The sequence below is a fragment of the Pyxicephalus adspersus genome, chromosome 4, assembly GCF_032062135.1.
Source record: "Pyxicephalus adspersus chromosome 4, UCB_Pads_2.0, whole genome shotgun sequence".
Lineage (NCBI taxonomy): Eukaryota > Metazoa > Chordata > Amphibia > Anura > Pyxicephalidae > Pyxicephalus > Pyxicephalus adspersus.
This window is the reverse complement of record NC_092861.1, coordinates 128,300,840-128,319,483: the sequence shown is the minus strand read 5'-3', so window position 1 is coordinate 128,319,483 and position 18,644 is coordinate 128,300,840. Positions and strand designations below refer to the sequence as shown.

At 35.7% G+C, this 18,644-nt stretch overlaps 1 protein-coding gene across 5 annotated transcripts in view; it reads left to right on the top strand.

Annotated features, from left to right (window-relative positions):
• The window catches only part of MACROD2 (mono-ADP ribosylhydrolase 2), a 1,216,811-nt gene that overhangs the window by 939,300 nt on the left and 258,867 nt on the right, over positions 1-18,644 (top strand). For all 5 annotated transcript variants that reach the window (XM_072409610.1, XM_072409609.1, XM_072409608.1 and 2 more), the window contains one exon: positions 10,598-10,671. In XM_072409610.1, the coding sequence (XP_072265711.1) occupies positions 10,598-10,671 (74 nt within the window). The remainder of the gene's footprint in view (positions 1-10,597; positions 10,672-18,644) is intronic.

Here is an 18,644-nt window from a genome sequence, read left to right as displayed (position 1 = left end):
CACCCCCAAACTGTGACTGGACAGTGGAGAAAAAAGCAGCACATGATGAGCTTAATTCTTTGTTACACTGAATTTTACCAGCATCCTCTTTGTTTGCACATAGGAACTGCATCACAACCTCCACCTAGTGCTTGGTACAAAGTCAGTTTGGATCACTTAAAGACAAGTTCTGTTTGTTGTTGCTGGAGTCACTGGTCTTCACAAAGTGACTCTCAGAAATTCTTTTGTAGTTCCTCATGGAAAAACAAGTGATGCAACTTGGACCTTTTAACCTGAAATCTAAGAAGGGTTGTCTAGTGTTTACAGACACAATCCAAAAATGTCTGAGAGCTTAGCCTATAGGTCATGTCGGAATGCTTAGTAATGACTAGGGAACACACGCTACCTGCCATCTTTCCTGAGTAAGTCCATATTTCCCTTTTAAGCTTGGTGTCCACCTTTGGATCTGAGTCAAATTTGATTGAACATCAGTCATGCTGCCTGAAGCGAAAAAAGCCAGTATTGACAATGTTTAGGTATTGGATTTGGCACCCAAGTCATGCTTCCTCATGAAATACCCTCTCTGCCCTGGACATACAGCCGCAACCAGTAAAATTCGCTGAGCTGTATGTTAGACCTGTGCTTGGCCATGTGCTATACCTGTCAATGGCAGGCCATAAATAATGGGTATAGCATAATACAGGTAAAAAAAAACCAGAAGCCAATGACAGCTTGTCATTAGCTGCCATCTGGATTAATTGAGCTGCATATACAGATACAAATGCAAAATTTGAACCCTTACTGATGGGATCCGGCGGTTAGAGGTTATTATTATTATTATTAAACAGGATTTATATAGCGCCAACATATTACGCAGCGCTGTACATTAAATACATTAAAAAGGTTGGGGTTTGTATTAGGGGTTTAGGGGGTCTATTGTACTTCAGCAAACCAGGTACAGCTGCATGCTGTACCTAATGCATGGAGGCTTAATTGTGTGATACAATTTACATTTTACTAAATTTGAAGCTGAATTTTTGCCTAGCAGAAAAAATACCACGGCTGGTAGAACAATATGCTGCTAGTAGAATAATTCTTTTAGCAGAAATTTCTACCAGTAGTAGTTTTGTTCTACTAGTAACATTTCCAGTAGTAGAATATTTCTCCTTGATTCAACCATAATTTTCCTCTAAAAAAAGTGAGGGATCCCACTAAACATTGTTTTGAATGATTTGCATCTCTCCCATGTTTCCTTCAAAGCCTCAAAAAATGGCCCTTTTATAGCTATACATTTTCCCATCCTATCTTTTTTTATTGTACATTGTTTTGCAAGCATGTGGGGAAAAAAATTATTTGCTGCATTTTGCTGCTCTGCAAGTACAAGCACAGGGGATAAGAATGTAAACTGCAACCCCCCTCCCTTTCCTTGACTTTAAAGGTGTTTCAATTTGGTTACTTAGCTAATCCGAACATTAGTTAATATGGGGACACTGGTGGCGAACAGAATAGAGACAAATTTGATCAACACTATTGCTTAGCCTCAAGCTTTACAAGCTGTAAACCAACATAATATTTATTACAATAACATTATGGATAAGTAAACATCAAACTTGGGTTAAAGTATATATGTTTTATTGTACTGCTGGACATTGTCGTATTTGGTGTCCAACTGACTCCTATATTCTTCTACTTTCATCTAACCACCTGGAATTTAGTTCTATTTTAGAGCAAATTACAGAATATGTATGACATTTACCTTTAGGAGGTCAACTATTAGTCAGCAAACCAGCCCTTCAGATGTCTAAAATTGTTCTCCAGAGCACTCTCAACACTCTTTTCTATGGAAGTTTTCAGGTAACTTTAATGCCATCAGTTTGTTTTATCCATTTGATTGCCATTCCATGGGAGACACGCAGTCAAAGGGCTAAAGAACTTATGTTGGCTTTACGTTTCAATGGAAAGCCATTAAACCCAAATTATACAATCATTGTACACCATTGTCACCATCAGGAAACACACCCTAAGAAATAAAATGAAGGAGATACTTGGAGATAGGTAGTGGTTTCTAAAATCATCATTACTAATATACAAGAAAGCATGAAAAATGTGAAAACAAATATATTAATATATGGAAATTGATATGTTTACACAGTACCCTAATTTTAGATCTAAAGCTTTTAGGGGACCCCGATCTAAAACCCTGTTAGTATAAACTAAAGAATACCTTTACCAAATGTCTAGTAGAGAAGACAAAACATTAAACCCATTATATAGTTCCTGTTGCAAAATACTTTTTTAATGAAACAAATCCATTTTAGAACAGAGAAATACATGAAGGCATTGCTTATTTCACCTGTATCTCTTATTTGATTTATATAGTGATTAGCTGGGATGATGAGTGTTGGGGATTTTAAAACATATCTTTTTGTCAGGACGATTCCTGGAGTATCAGCAAATAATATTATCTTCAAACATTTGTTTAATTCTTGGAAATGTTTTGAGGTGCTGATCTTGACAAAATGGTAAGATCTGCTGCCAAAAATAATATCCAACACATGTTTCGGAGCAGTTTTTCATGGCAGTGAAGCGATACAACCTGAATAATATACGATGTTAGATATGCAGCACTATTTCTTACAGCTGCACTAGAATACATTAATCGTGATTCGCTCAGAAATGTTTATTTGCTGCAGTTATGGTATTCTGGCTAACCTTTTAATGACAGGAATTGTAAGAAACACATTATACTCTTATCAGTAAGAATGAGCACATATTTTCCTGGATTGTATATTGGCCTACACAAAAACTCAATCGGCATGGTCTTTAGGGTTTGTATAATCACCTTATCCACATTCCCAGTAGTCTTGAATTCTGTTTACTTTTCACGTGGTATATGCTTTATTTACACAATGTCAATGTGTCACACAATGGTTACCTATTGGAGTACTATATTTGTACAAAATTCTCTCATACATCTCTCGAAGGTGGGAAAAAAGAGACATGTTTTAGCACAAAATATGCAGGCAAACAGCATGGCCACAGTTATATAACCCCCAAAAAATTAATGTGCCAGAATTATTGGGTAAACCACTCATTTCCATTTAGAGAAGTATACCAAAGGGGAATCAAAATGTTGAAAATAATATTTACTTGCCAAGCCTAAACCATAGATAATGAGAGGAGGAGAGGGCAAAGGATGGCTTTTTTAGGCAAATTGTTTAGTGAAAACAAAAACGTTACATGTTCATATATAGAAAGATTTCACATATAGATTAATATAAAATGATCTCACGGAACATAACATGAGACCACTTTTACATGTCAAAGACGATCATGTTCAAGGTAGTGAAAATTTGTCTTGTTTTCTGAGGCGTTTCGCATATTTGCTTCCTCAGGGAATATAAAGACTCCAATTGATGATAGTCATTTGCCTAGAAAATAACATAGGAGAGAAGAGGGGGTTTAATTTTAGCCTCTGGTGTCCTAATGTAGAGTTTAGGTATAGCTGAGTGTCCTTCGTGAGAGGATGATCTTTAAGGGTTTTCTACTTTGCGTACTTCTAAAGAAAATTCACCTCTATGCAAGAACTTTCTAAAATAAAAAAAAACAGTAACTGTTGCTCCCTGTTCTTTATTCAGGATGACTTTTTTGTTTTTTTTTATTTTCCATCCTCTCTGTAGCTTTCTGCAGGCAACCTATAGTGGGTGGACCAATTGGTCTTTCATACAGGTCTACTATCTGCACATGCTGCAACACAGTCATGATGTTATCACTAGCTTTGTTAGTTACATTAAAAAAAAGTTGATGTAAAGACAAATTTAAGTGACATTATGTTTTTACATGATTGCTTGCTTATATTTTGTTATTGGGTCAAATTTAGACATTTAGGCTAGGCTAGGCTTAGATTGGCTCTGATTAAATCATCCAGCCACCATACTGATCTTACTGTACAAATTTTAATTTCATGAAGGGATTTAGTAGGCCATTAATTAACCAGAGCAAGTGAAATGTCCTGTGGTGATTTCTTAAGAATTGCCCTTCACTGGTGAAACTACACTTCTAAAAGTTAAAATTGTCGGCTTCTTCCAAGTGATGACACAAAGCAAGAGGCTCTTCTAGTTTTTTTGTCTCTTAGTGGCTTCTCAGTGATGTAAGTAAAAAAGTGAAAAAGATCAAATGAATTCATAATTGTAACATAACAACAATGGGAAAAAATTCAACAGCCCTACAAAGAATGACACGAAAACAACCCATTTTTTCTTTTTATTAGCCAAATCATTTCAAAAACTTTTGAAATGAAATCATTATACTGCCTGCAATGTAAAGTACAAGAGTTCTTCCATTGTCCCAAAATTGCTTTCACTTCACAAAGAATTATCATTTAATTAAAACTATTTTTTTTCATTTTCATGTTTTTATCCTTCTGCAATCGATACCAATCCTTAAATTAAACTGTTAAAATGGTCTTGTTTTCCTGTTAATAAAGTTTTTCTTGATTAGAAGTCTTTGAAAGAGTTTTATAGAGTACTTTTGTGATTGAAATGAAATAAACTGCATTTTTTTAAATACAAAACCCTTTTTTTCTTTAACATTTTGAGGAGTGAGAATGAAACGATTTCCAATTTATCTGCTGTCTTCTTCTATTTCTAGAATTAATGTCTTTAGGTTTGTTGCGGTTTGTAACATTTTGCCAAAAATAACTTTATGGGCATCTTGGGACTTATTTAAGCCTATTTATCTTCAACTCAAAGTTCTCTGAAGCATCAAATTAAATACTACTTGTTGTTCCTATCTTTAATTAAACAAAAAATGTCCCTGTGAGGATACTTTAATTGTAAGTAATAAAACAGACATAACCCGGAATTTCCTAAATATTCACACTTCGACCATTTGCACCTCACTAATGGAATATATGATAGTAACAGTATCATCATTTTCAGATTTTTGGGAAAAGGTATTTTAAAAAAGCTTGATTAAATACACTGACCAGACTGGTAAGGTTTAAGTTAAACATAAACTGCTAGCAGTTGCAATCAATTTAGCAGTGCCGGTTTTATCAAAAAGACATTTTCCAGTTGTGTACCACAGTACATGACTTTTATCAAATGTAAAGACGACTTATAATCTGATGCCTTTAATAAAGTGGAGTCGGCCATGCTTTTATCTTTTTCCTTTACTGTAACTTTTTATGGCACCACATCTATCCTGACCTCTAGCTCTGTTCAGAATGGACCAGTGTCTAAAGACAATGGCCAACAACACCCTCAATAGCTTCTATTTCCAGTCCAAGGTTTAAAGTAGTAGTAAACCCTAACTTAATATTTTGTTTCCTAAATTCCTGTCCATAAGTTCACCTGTCCACAGACTATGAACAGAAAACCTAATTACCCACTAATTGACTATTCTTAACAAGCAGTAACAGAGCTTTAGGCATCATCACATAGCTCTCTAGCTGATTGAAATATGAAATTAATAAAGCAGAACTTTCATTACCTTTTCAGTAAAAATTCACTTATGTTTACTTGTTTAAAGCCCTCGATCCATGTACAAACCACACCCAACAAATCCTGTGCTGTCTTGGCTTCCCTTTTCATTTCAAGACTTGCCATTCTTTCCAACGCCTTTATCTTTTTTCTTCTGGGTTCTTCCTAATGTCTCCTCATCTCGCACTGCACAGAAGTGAAATCGGGTGATGTTGCTATTCCTCCAAGTGAGAAAAAATGAGCATCGATCTCACTACACATGCAAGATCGAGCTCTTCTTTTTCTAAATGAGGAAAACCCCTGATAATGATGTCAGGCATGCACAAAAGGGGCAGCATGAAGCCTCCTAAGATATGTGACACAGTAACGGCAGAAGGAAAGGGGACACTGCTTTTACATAATGTTGGAAATTTAAAATATTCTCTATGTTCCCAATGTCTTTTTTGGAAACTTTAAAAATGAATTTTTCCATAATGCCTTACAGAAATAAGTTGAGACTTTTAAATTGCTTTTAATGCATGCTTATTGTATGTAAATACTTTAGATACTGGTTTACCTAATTACTTTTTCACATCTTAATGCTGCCTATGTCCTGAGGCTTCTTTTCAGCCACTTTCTGTCTTTATGTATTCACTCTAGCAATGACTGATTAGTTTTTCTCAGGGTGGATTCTTTAACTATGCTTATGTATTGTGTATTCAAAAAGCTACTTCTTATCAGGGGAACCAGTGACATGTTGACAACACAGGACAACTATTAGGAAGCAGAGACTGAACATTGGGATGGAAAATGCCTAAATGAATATCTTCATGGCAGTAAAAAAACATTAAAGTGCTTTTTTAAAATTACATTAATATTTTAAAGCATATGTGAGATTTTAACAATTTACTTTATTTTCACATTAGAAAGTAGGGATACCTTCTAACACTTTTAGAATGCTGTTTTTGACTCAATGAATGTGTCTTTGGTAAAAAGATGCATCATTTTACTTTCTCCACAAGAAAACTCATTAGGAAGTAGAAAGAAAATATTGGCTCTCATGGATAGTGATTCATTTCTGTGGAGGCTGTACCTCTGTGTTATTTATCAACTAGCCTTTTCAAGCACACCTAGACTTAAATGAAGATGTGGTACACAATTTTCAGGCATGGATAACTATAGAGTAAAAAATTGTCTGAAATATATACCTTTCTAGGAGAGGATGCTGTCCTAAGATCCTATTAGTGCTAGGCACATGTCTTAAGAGCTAAGTACACATGTGTTGAAGTTGTAAGGCTACAAGTTGTAACTATTGCTCCCCTTTGAGGCAGAGATCATTTGTCTAGATACCTAGGCCGTAATATTCTTTTTCAGCATTAACCTCCCTAGCGGTTCATTTCTTTCCCGTTTTATGTGTCTAAAAGCGGTACATTGCTTTTCATGAAAATTTATTTTACAGTATAATAAAATAGTATGAGTATATTAAAGTTTGAAACACAAAATCATGTAAAAACAAAATATTGAATAGATTACAAAATTTATATATTTAAAAAAAAATAATTTTTTTTAAATTTAAAAACAAAATACACAATATACTCATACTATTATATAGACTGTAAAATAAATGTTCTTGAAAACAATGTACTGCTTTTACACATAAAAATCCAATGTATTGCATTCAGTACAGTTATTTTGTATTGAATGCAATATAAATAGATTTTGAATTTCCCGCCCCACGGAAAGGAACACACGCACCGACATCACAGGGAACTCCCCCGGTGACTCATTGGATGCAGAAGCCAGCCGTAGGAAGAAGAAAGAAGACAAAGATTGCAGTGCTGGATGGCGCGGGACGCCGGCAGATCAGATAAGGCTCTATTTACTATTACCTTCCCATAGGTTTACATACCCCGAGTGTGACTTGGGGTTACCACTTTTAGCAACTTTTTTCTACCCTGAGTCACACTCCTGGTTACCTCTAGGGAGGTTAAAGAGCACTCTGAGCAAAGTGTTTGGTGATAAGTAGGTAAGCAGCTCAAAGACCCATTTTATTCAGTTTCTAACATTTATAGATGTGTCTTTGCATTGGAAGACTGAACCTTTGATTTGGGTATTTGTGAATTTTAAACATGAATTCCACTACAACACCTCCAGCTACTGAGACCGTGAATGATGGCTTGTTTTGAAGCTTGTTCAGAATATGTAAATGGTTTAATGTGCATGGTGTGGGCACCATCTTCTTCTATCAATCTTATGAACCAATCTACGTATCATATAGTATGCAGCACTCATTGCCTTTTACCTAATAATTGGGTATGTCCATGACAACTTGGGCTTACAGACAGAGGTTGAATGCCAATGAATTTAGTTCAGCCTGGAAGCGGGTAGCAACAAATGGTCCAGTAAGAGGTAAAGGAAAAGGCAGTGTTAAAATATGCAGAAGGTGAGTAAAAAAAAAAAAAAAAAAAAAAAAGCTTGGAACACTGAGAAAGGAATAAAAAAACATAGCTCTGGACCTGTAATTTGGCCACTCCAGTACTCTATTAGTTGCATTATACAGTTTTGTATAAATCACATATTGACGTAGTCATTAAAACACTTCTTTTACTGCTAATAAATACTGGCAATTGTCGATCAACTACACATGACTCAGATTTGCTGCATGGTTTGTAATTGTGGTTTTAGTTATTTCAAAGTCAATTCTCTTTTTTTTTCCATATTTTGTCCACTTCCAGTACATAGGCAACACTTTACAATGTGAAATTGTAAATAATGTAATTTTTTTTTATTTGACTTTGTTCTATTTTTGGCAAATTGTTGAAGCAAACAAATTACTTTTTTCAATACCATACAATAGTACAATTTGTGCAAATAATTATGGTCTAATTATCACTGTCTCACACAGTTCCACCTTCTAGAAATGCAAACATGTGACATCCCATGTCACCTCCATAAATGTATACACAGATGCCACTTTATTACACTATTGGTTAAATGTACATCACTTTATATCCAGGAGTGCTATGAATGTCACAATTAACTGCTGACTTCATAAGCTACCTAGCTATCAACCCCATGTCTGTATTAACTGTTGCAGACGTTACAAAAGCATTTTTATTCCTTTAGTATGACAGCTGTTCAGTGATACTGCCTGGAAACAAACATTGGTATAGCTCTTTATTTGGTAGTTATTAGTGGCCTGGCAGCTGTTATTAGATATTATGCTGTGCTGGCTATAGTGTTTAATTTGTGTATGTGCTGTGTGTTTAATATATTTATACATAGTATTGCTCTTCAGATGGTCTTCATTTTGAGTTTGCATTTATAGGCTCCTAAAAGTGGCCCCCAACAATTAATAATTTATAGTCTGTTTCATCATTTGTGATTGCTCATCTTTTCATAATATTGATGGCAAAGCACTGTCAATTCAAAAAGAATTTAAAGGGAACTGTAAAAGGCAGGACAAAGAATGTTAAGTGTATTGTGTAATTTATTTTCACTCCATGTCCTATTTTTCATTTCTCTCGTGATTGTCTTAATAACCTATGAAACATAGGACATCATGGGTGTTAGAAACATCTACACAGCCATCAGCAAGATCATTTTTATGGTCAATAACTTATTAAGTGGAAGAGAGGATTAGGAGGATTCAGAAAGCTGACGTTTTTGTCTCTTTTGACGTTTTTCTGCTTTTGTTAATATGTTCTTATTATGCCGTCCCTGGTTCCTCTCTATCCTACATCAACATGCTAATAAAATTTCCATTGTCATCACATACTGTACTTCATTACCTGGCCTCTTTGCTTCTTTATGTGATACTTATATTATAAAAATTATTAATTATTATACAATATGTAGTACTTGTATGGTGGCATAGTTCTGAACATAGCTTCGTGAAAACATTACAGTACTGAGTACTAAGTAATCTTATCAAAAGTCCTCAGCCCCGATGGAAGTAGTTGGCTGGCACTTGTAAAGACTGACAGTATCTGTCTTGAGAAGTGGGCATTCTAGGCAGGATTTATTTATATTTAAAGTGCTTTAGGAACACGCAGATGTGATTGTGAACCTTCATAATAGACCTTTATAGAATGAAAGAGCCAGGCCAGGCTGTAAGGCTCTGGTCCAGCACCAATGCTCACCAATTTCCAGTCCCCCAAACTCTGTACTCCTCACCTTTAGTAAGCCCCCACACTGCTTTGGGAGGCTAGTTGCACAGTCACAGCACACAATGGCCCCCAGGACTTCAGTGCACAAGGAGTAATGCTTGGGGGAGGACTGACAGAGGATCAGGAGTCCAGAGATATGCAGTACAGGGCATTCCAGCAGAGGCAACTCCAGAATACAGAGCCAGAGTTCATAGATGGGTAATCAGACAAACAAGATATCTAAAGGTAAGGACATAGCACAGTCACGGGCAAAGGTCAGTCCAGGCAGCATACAATCACAGGGTCAAGGAACAGGGAGAAACATACAAGGCCTGAAGTTCTATAGCAAACATTTGTGAATGTGGCTTTCAGTTTTCATACAGTAATGGCATAATAGTTTGTGTAATATCTTAACTGTCCTCTGAAACTCCCCACCACCACATCGACCCACCACCACATCGACCTCTACACCATTAACATTGTATATTTATATCTGATATCCTTGACCTACAAGGTTGTTTCTCATATCTCTTTAAACAAGATCATTGGAGAAGAAGTGAAGAATTAGGACAGTATAATTTTACTGTAATTAATGCAGCTGTAAATGTTTAGCTATTACCAGAATGAAATATGGATGTCTTCAGCCATAACATCTGCTGCAGGATTTGCCACTCCTTTTCTTCAAGCTCACTTAGGTGACCTAAATAAATAAATGTGAGAAAATGGGCCTTTGCATATTAAACTTTATATCCTTCAAGGGGTGATAACACCATTGAAAAAAGTAGGACAAACATTCCTGGCTGTAAGAATAAGATACATTTCAAATTTAACAATTGCATTATGCATGCTTTGTTTTGTTGTATCAGCATAACACTTGGAGACTTCTTAGATCATAAACTCTGAGAATGCATTATTTTTCATTACACTGTACATCCCAAATACATTCATTTATGATTGCATTATTCTGCTTGCTGATTGTATTTTTTTTTTCTTTTAACAATCATTTAGGATTTCCAAATGAACCAGCAGCTTGCATAGCCTTGAACACAGCCAAAGAATGGTTGACAGAAAATAAAGATGAGGTAAGCAAAAAGATTTCAGCTGAACTGGAAGATTATTTTACTTGTTTTACATGATGAGCAGCAGTCATGCTTTTTGCTTTAGGTGTTTAGTTTAGTTGTACATCAACATAACATATATAAATATATATTCTGTCTGGCAAAAAAAAGGCATACTCTAATATTTTATGGACATCTTTTAGTTTTGATTATGCCATTAGCCGAGGTATTGTTTCAATAACCTTATGCAATATCACAACATTTATCTCTGTCCCTGAGTTGCATTTATTTTTCATCAAGATCTGGTATTGATGATGGGAGAATCGGACCACAGTGTAAACCCCACTAGCACAACCCAAAGATTCTCAATAGGGTTAAGGTCTGGTGGCCAATCCATGTGTGGAAAAAAATACCTTATAATGTCTGAACCACTCTTTCACAATGTGATCCCAATGAACTCTGGCATTGCCATCTTGGAATATGCCTATGGAAAAAATAGCTTGATGGTAAAACCTGGTCATTCAGTATATTCAGTTAGTCAGCTGACCCCATCTGTTGGGCACATACCATTGCTGAACCCCGACCTGATCATCTGAAGCAACCCCAGATCATAACATTGTCCCATAGGCTTGAGGACTTTTTTTTGGCTAGGCAGTGTGTGTATATATATACATTTGTGGGCATAGGCATTTGTTTATTTCCACAACACACACAATTACTCCCTTTGATAGACACAATTGTCAATACTCACTGAGATTTTGTTGACCTTTGATACGTCTTGCATTTTAAGTACATCAAGCATTCAAACAACAGTGGTGAAAGCAGTAGAATTCTTTTTAACTGTATAGAGTACCTGTGTAAACAGAGGCTTATTCTTATATCATTTATCTGCTGCTTAATGCAAGAATGCATTTATAGTGGAGAACTTATAAGCTACTTAAAAAATGGCAAATATTCCCATATCAGAACCAGCTCATATACCTTTGATGTAAAATCTGACAATGTTTCTACAATCAAATCATTTTGTTCCTAATACTGTGTTAAAAAAAAATTGAGCACTTTGGGAAACTGGTTATTCTTGCTGTCCTGGAATGTTAGTTTTATTGGTATGCTGCTCCACCACTGATTTTTTTTTTCTAGCTATATTTAGCTTTGGATGTACTTTATATATAAATAATATACACATTGGTACATCTAAAGTTGATGGGGATTTAAGTGATGATATTCTGGCTAATTCTCATTATATATTTTACGTAAAAACTTGGTTATATTTTTGTTTTTTATTAAATTTTGGCAGTTTTCTGTTAGATTTGAATAACTGATCAAGAATGTGTGCTTTTTAAATCTCCTAACCTACTGCATATGGTAATATATTTTTCTTTAATGAATGCTTGTGTCACTTCATCCAATATGTGGCTGTAGATTTTCTGCTTTAGAACACCCTTTTCATTTTAATCCTCTTTGACTTTGGATTATTCATGGAGTTGGCGTTTAATAGGCATTCTAGCATACATTGTAGCATTTGGTATGAGACTAAATAAAAGGGAGATTGACATGAAAAGTGAATCTTTTCTTTTATTTCATTGTTGCTAGTTTGTTGAAAAAAAATAATTGGACAACTGGTACAAGTTTTTTATTTTGTCTTATTGATATTGGTATAAAATGCAATATACCTTTTTAAAGTAATCCAAAATAAATTAATGTAGGATCATGCTTGGTAATACCAGATTTCTTTGATTTATATTGTGGAGCCCACTTGATAGTCAACTAGCCTGAAACTACTGTATGTAGTTTGGAATAAATGGTTCTATATTATTCTGGAATTACATTTGCAACAGGGGCATACAATAATGATTTTTACATGGCTCTGCCCACTTTCCTGAAATGAAACAAACCTACATTTTGAGATCTGTGATTAAAGTTTGACTTTCTCTTTTAAAAACTCCACTGTGTTTCTCTTTACATAAATAGGGTTTTGGCCCATTTCTCCATGTCTGCTTGTTCCTGACACAAGTATGTGCCAGTAAATGGCTGCTGCTACCAGCATGCAAGTGTTTTGTTTCACATAGGGCTAGATCATACCTGCAACTAATGGTCCATTTCTGCTCCTGTCCATGTTATTAACTTTGTACATACATTCCATAAATAATAAACCAGCAATTTGTCTCTTTCTTTCAGTTTGTAATAATAAAACATAAACATAATATTACTATGTTTTATTAAAGCAGATCTTTCTCAAAACCAAAATTGATCAGCACAATATATGTGTATGGGAGCATATCAGCTACAGTCATTTAGGCAAATCTTCTGTTCCTCTTATTTACCCGTTGATCATGTCGGTGATTTTTGGAATCCTGGTATTTCTGTGTCCTGTGACTTCTGTGCTGCTGAATTTGCCGTAGCATTGACAGCCCTAGTTTTCAGTCCATGCATATAAATACATGCACCCTAAAAAGCTGTTGCTCTGGCAGAATTAGCTGACACTGCTTTTACTAGCAATGTCTACAGACATGGCCCCCTGAACAACAAGGACTTGGGTTTAGTGCAATGACCTACAATTAGAAAGCAATTCAAGAAAGTCAACATAACTCCAAACTACTTATCTACACACTTATTCTGGGTCAGTAAAGTATGGCAGCCAAGCATAATAATAATAATTGGTGGTGCACTATATATGTATTCATGTGGAGGTGGTTATTGTGTTGCTATTTATTTCAGCAGATATTTATTGATTTATTTTACTGATTATTTATTTATAGTGCTGTCAACCCAACACACAGCTTAAAAAAGAATATGGTTAATTTAAAGGTTGTCTGAATGTGTAGAATTAACTTAAAGACCAAATACATTCTGTGAAAAATAAACATATCCTCCATTCTACAAATCCCGAGTATGCTCATATGTCAGGCTCAGCTGTTGTTTTCATCCAAAGCCTTCTGCAATATTTGCTTGTTTCTGCTTTCTAATCCCTGCTGTATAGTTGCTCCATAATTCAAATCATGGTGATTGATCCATCTCAGCCACCATAAACATCCCCGGCTCTGTGTTGATCAGAAAATTGTGTTGTCTGGGCCTCCGCCTCGTCTTTAGTATTTTTCCTTGTTTAGTGGAAGCTTACTTTGAAGGACAAGTGGCTTTGTGATTGTATATTACTTCACCTTATTGATTAGCAGGACTTTACATCATGCTGTTAAGATAAGAATGCTGAAAAAATCAGAGCCCTAGGATCCAAGAAACCTATAGCTTACCATGTTCTTTCAAATGATCTGCCATCGAACAAATAGAGCTTATTTCTTTCCAAGAGTGCAAATTAACATTTTTATTGATCGAAACAACCTGACTTTTTCTAAAGGTGGCTGTCGCAGAGAAATCTGATTCATGACCCTCCAATGTTCATTTTTTTCTGTCAGTGTCAGGTGATCTTCTCTTTTTTGCCTATTAGGATGTAATAACAGGAGGCATAACCTAATCTTTTTGCTTATAAATAAATAAAATATTATGTGAAAGTTCCAATCTGTCTGATCCTACGCTTCTAATACAGTGCATTCCCCTTGCTGGTATATTATCCATACATCGATTCTTTAGATGTTACTTTTCAACATTTTATCATAATCTTTCACCATTGCAATGTTTTAAAAAATCTTCAGAAAAAACAGTAAAAACCTGACATTTGTGAAGGAACTTCTGTCTGTATTTACCTTTTAGACAGGATCATAAAAGAACAAATATTTATAGGAGCACAGTGAATATCCAAAGATGTAATGAGCATCTGGGCTTGAGGGTATAGAGTAGTCTTTTTTAAAACATTTACCCCTGGGGAACTCCTAAAATAATCTGTAGGTCTGGGGCTAACCCCTGCTAAAAGAAATTAGGAAAATGCCCCTACAATGATGATCAGTGTGAAGGAAGTCTCTCTTACCAGGATGGTCCTAATTCCATCCTTTTTGGATTTTAGATGTGCCAAGTTGCATTAGACCTGGAACTTTGCAGACACCATCAAATAGGAAGAGAATCAGCCACAGCTCAAAAAACCCCTCATAATAGGTTCCGTGGAATCCTTGTTAAGAGAGGCTGGAAGGTTCAGGACTATTGCAGAAAAAAAAGGAAAAGCTCAAAATTTAAACAGACATGCAGACCATATATAATCTTTATTTCCACCAACTAATGTACTGCTGTCATCAAGGCTCAGGCTCTGAAATCGCCTGCTTTTCATCAGATCCCTTGATGTAAAAAACCTGTGTCCCTTTATTAGAAGTTTAGAAAAATGTCAGCTGTTGACCGCAAAGTATTGTCTGGCTGCTGCTCTTTATAAATCAAAAAAAAAAAAAAGAACGTAGTGGCTCTTTACGGCAACCTTATTATTATAAAAAATCTAATAAAATCTTTTATTGGGCTTTATAACTTGGAAAATTCACACATTTGTAAAAAGTTATACAAAAATTTTAGGCAGAATTATCTAGCAATAGTGTTCTAGTATATGTTCTCACATGTAGTTTGATCTCATGCTTAGGTCAAAATTTACTATGTAGTTACAGTCTCTCCCGACGCGTTTTACCCTAGTGGGCTGCTTCAGGGGACAGTGAGACCCTAAAAAGTCATATAAGTATGTATATAATACAATGATACACATTAAACAAAAAGTACATAACAACCAAGCCAATTATAAAGCAATGACTCACTTGGTATATTGACCCAAAGGTAAATGGAATAGAAGATCAAAAAATTGGATTCACATCATATGCCGAATCAATGATGATGAATCAATTATGATCATCCTTGATTTGGCATATGATGTAAATCCATTTTTTTGATCTTCTATTTGTACTATTTGTATTATTTTATCAAGCCCAAAAAAAAGTTTTATTAGATTTTTAAGATGATCATATGATGTGAATCCAATTTTTGATCTTCTATTTGTACTATTTGTATTTTTTTATTAAGCCCAATAAAAGATTTTATTAGATTTTTAAAATAATAAGGTTATAATAATAATAATAATAATAATAATAAAAAGGTTGCCGTAAAGAGCCTCTACATTCTTTATTCCTTTTTTTTTTTTATTTACTTACATACATACATACATACATAGTTACCTGGCTCGGCAAATACCTCAAAAACTCTCAGTGTATCTCTGGGGGATTGATCGCTCCTTGCACTGCTTCACTTTATATTCCACATTTTTTTACTTTTGCTTTGCTATCATCCACTGTGTACGTTTGTTTATTTCATTTTAGTGTAATGTGACATAAACATGTCTTGAATGAGATTTATGTGTTATGTAACTGATTACGCTGATAGCTTTGAACAATTGTTCTGTAGTTTGTTGATTGATTGCAGATTCTTTATATTCCCATCTATGCTATTATGCTGCAGTGTATTATACAACTAGTCAAGCACAAAATACATGTTCTCTTTGTACAGGAATATTTGTTAGTTTCCCTAAACTAATTCAGTAAACTAATCATATCTTGTGCTGATTTTAGTGTCTGTCTGTGTCTAGTCTGCATAGTTGGGAGGACAAAGTGATCATTACCATTTCATAGTTAACCCCTTCATAGCCTAGTACATATCAAAAGCTACAGTATTTCAGGGCACATATCTATATAAACACGGTCACATTCATTGAAAGGACAAAATGATTTACGTTGTATGTGCCACGATTAGGATGGTGTTGGATAATACTGATAACGTTTGAACATGAGAGGTTTATTATATCTTTGCCCCCCAGAGAAAAGTGATTCTTTTATAAAGGGCAGTGTCATATAGGTGCTTTTGATATCCATAATGTCTTGCTAGCTAATCTTGTCCATGTGTGACTGTACTTTTCCCATTCGCTTCTGCACTCAGTTATCATGTCATTATGAAATTATTTAATATAGGATTTGAATATAGTTGAATATACATATACTTGTATAAAGAACAAATGTGTCTTGTTAATTATTAGTCAAAAGTACATATATTGGTACGTACATAACAATTGAGCCATGTAAAAAAGAAATTGAACCACAATTCTATGGTTCTATGGTCCATGAAGAACAATTCGAAGGGTCATAGTATTGTAAACTTGTGTACAATATTTTGCAACTGCTGACCAATCTCTTACAGATGGGAATATTATTAAGATGGGATGGTCAAGAGCAAAACTGGCAGATTTGCTCTCACTAAAATTGGTCTTTTCCAGGCATGGCATTGTTGGAGGTTGTGTGTCAAGTACCCTTTAAAGCACAAAACCAAGGATGTTTAGTGGCAGCCAGCAGGTCAGACAATTTTAAACAGACCTAATGGGCCACTTTATTATTTTTATTATTAATATTAATAAACAGGATTTATATAGCGCCAACATATTACGCAGTGCTGTACATTAAATAGGGGTTGCAAATGCCAGACTAATACAGACAGTGACACAGGAGGAGAGGACCCTGCCCAAAGGAGCTTACAATCTAGAAGGTGGGGGAAGTAACATTCAATAGGAGGGGAGATATAAAGTGGTGGAAAGTAGAGACGGTTTCAAAAGACAGAGGAAGATGGGTAGGCAAGTTTAAAAAAATGGGTTTTGGGTGCTCTTTTAAATGAGCAGAAAGTAGAAGAAAGCTAAATAGGACGAGGAAGACCATTCCAGAGAATCGGGGCGGCTTTAGAAAAGTCTTGGAGCCATGCATGTGATGAGGTTATGAGTGAGGAAGTCATTAGTAGGTCATTGGAGGAGCGAAGTGAGCGGCTAGTGAAGTACTTTATTTTACCAGGTCAGAAAGGTAAGTGGGACAAGAACTGTGGAGGGATTTAAAGGCACAACACAGGAGCTTGAATTTGATTCTAAGGTGAAATGGAAGCTAATGAAGAGATCTGCAAAGAGATGCAGCGGAAGAAGAGCGGTGGGAAGGATGGATGATTCTGGCTGCAGCATTCATATTAGATTGTAGAGGAGAGTCAGGTTAGTGGAATACCAGAGAGGAGGAGGTTTCAGTAGTCTAGACGAGAGATGATAAGAGCATGTACAAGGAGTTTGGTGGTCTCAGGGGACAGGTAGGGTGCGGATTTTGGAGATGTTGCGCAGGTAAAAATGAGAGGACCTGGAAATGTTCTGAATATGGGGGGTAAATGAGAGGGCCGAGTCAAAGGTGACACCAAGACAACATGCCTGAGAGGTGGGAGTTTAAGGAATCGGTCAGACATACATGATGAGATGGCTGACAGACAGCATGAGACTTTATCCAGGACTGAGGGAGACAAGTCAGGGGTAGACAGATAGATTTAAGTGTCAACAGCATACAGATGGTACTGTAAGCCAAAGGAGGATATGAGACTACCGAGAGAGGAGCTGTACAGAGAAAAGAAGACCGGTCCAAGGACTGACCATTAAGGAACACCAACAGGAAGGAGGGTGGGAGAGGAGGAAAAACCATTGAAAGCAACTTGAAAGCAGCGGTCAGACAGATAGGAAGCAAACCAAGAGAGAGCATTGTCACTTGGTCTTTTTCTGACGTTACAGTTTCACAGTTAGGTCCATAAATATTTGGACAGAGACAACTTTTTTCTAATTTTGGTTCTGTACATTACCACTATTATTTTAAATGAAACAACTCAGATGCAGGTAAACCGCAGACTTTCAGCTTTATTTCAGTGTGTTTAACAAAAGGATTGCATAAAAATGTGAGGAACTAAAGCCTTTTTTTAACACAAATCACTTCATTTCAGGGGCTCAAAAGTAATTGGACAAAATAAAAAGCTGAAAATAAAATGTTTATTTCTAATACTTGGTTGAAAACCCCTTGCTGGCAATGACAGCCTGTAGTCTTGAACTCATGGACATCACCAGATGCCGGGTTTCCTCCTTTTTAATGCTCTGCCAGGCCTTTACTGCAGCGGCTTTCAGTGGCTGTTTGTTTGTGGGCCTTTCTGTCCGAAGTTTAGTCTTCACCAAGTGAAATGCATGCTCAATTGGGTTCAGATCAGGTGACTGACTTGGCCATTCAAGAATATTCCACTTCTTTGCTTTA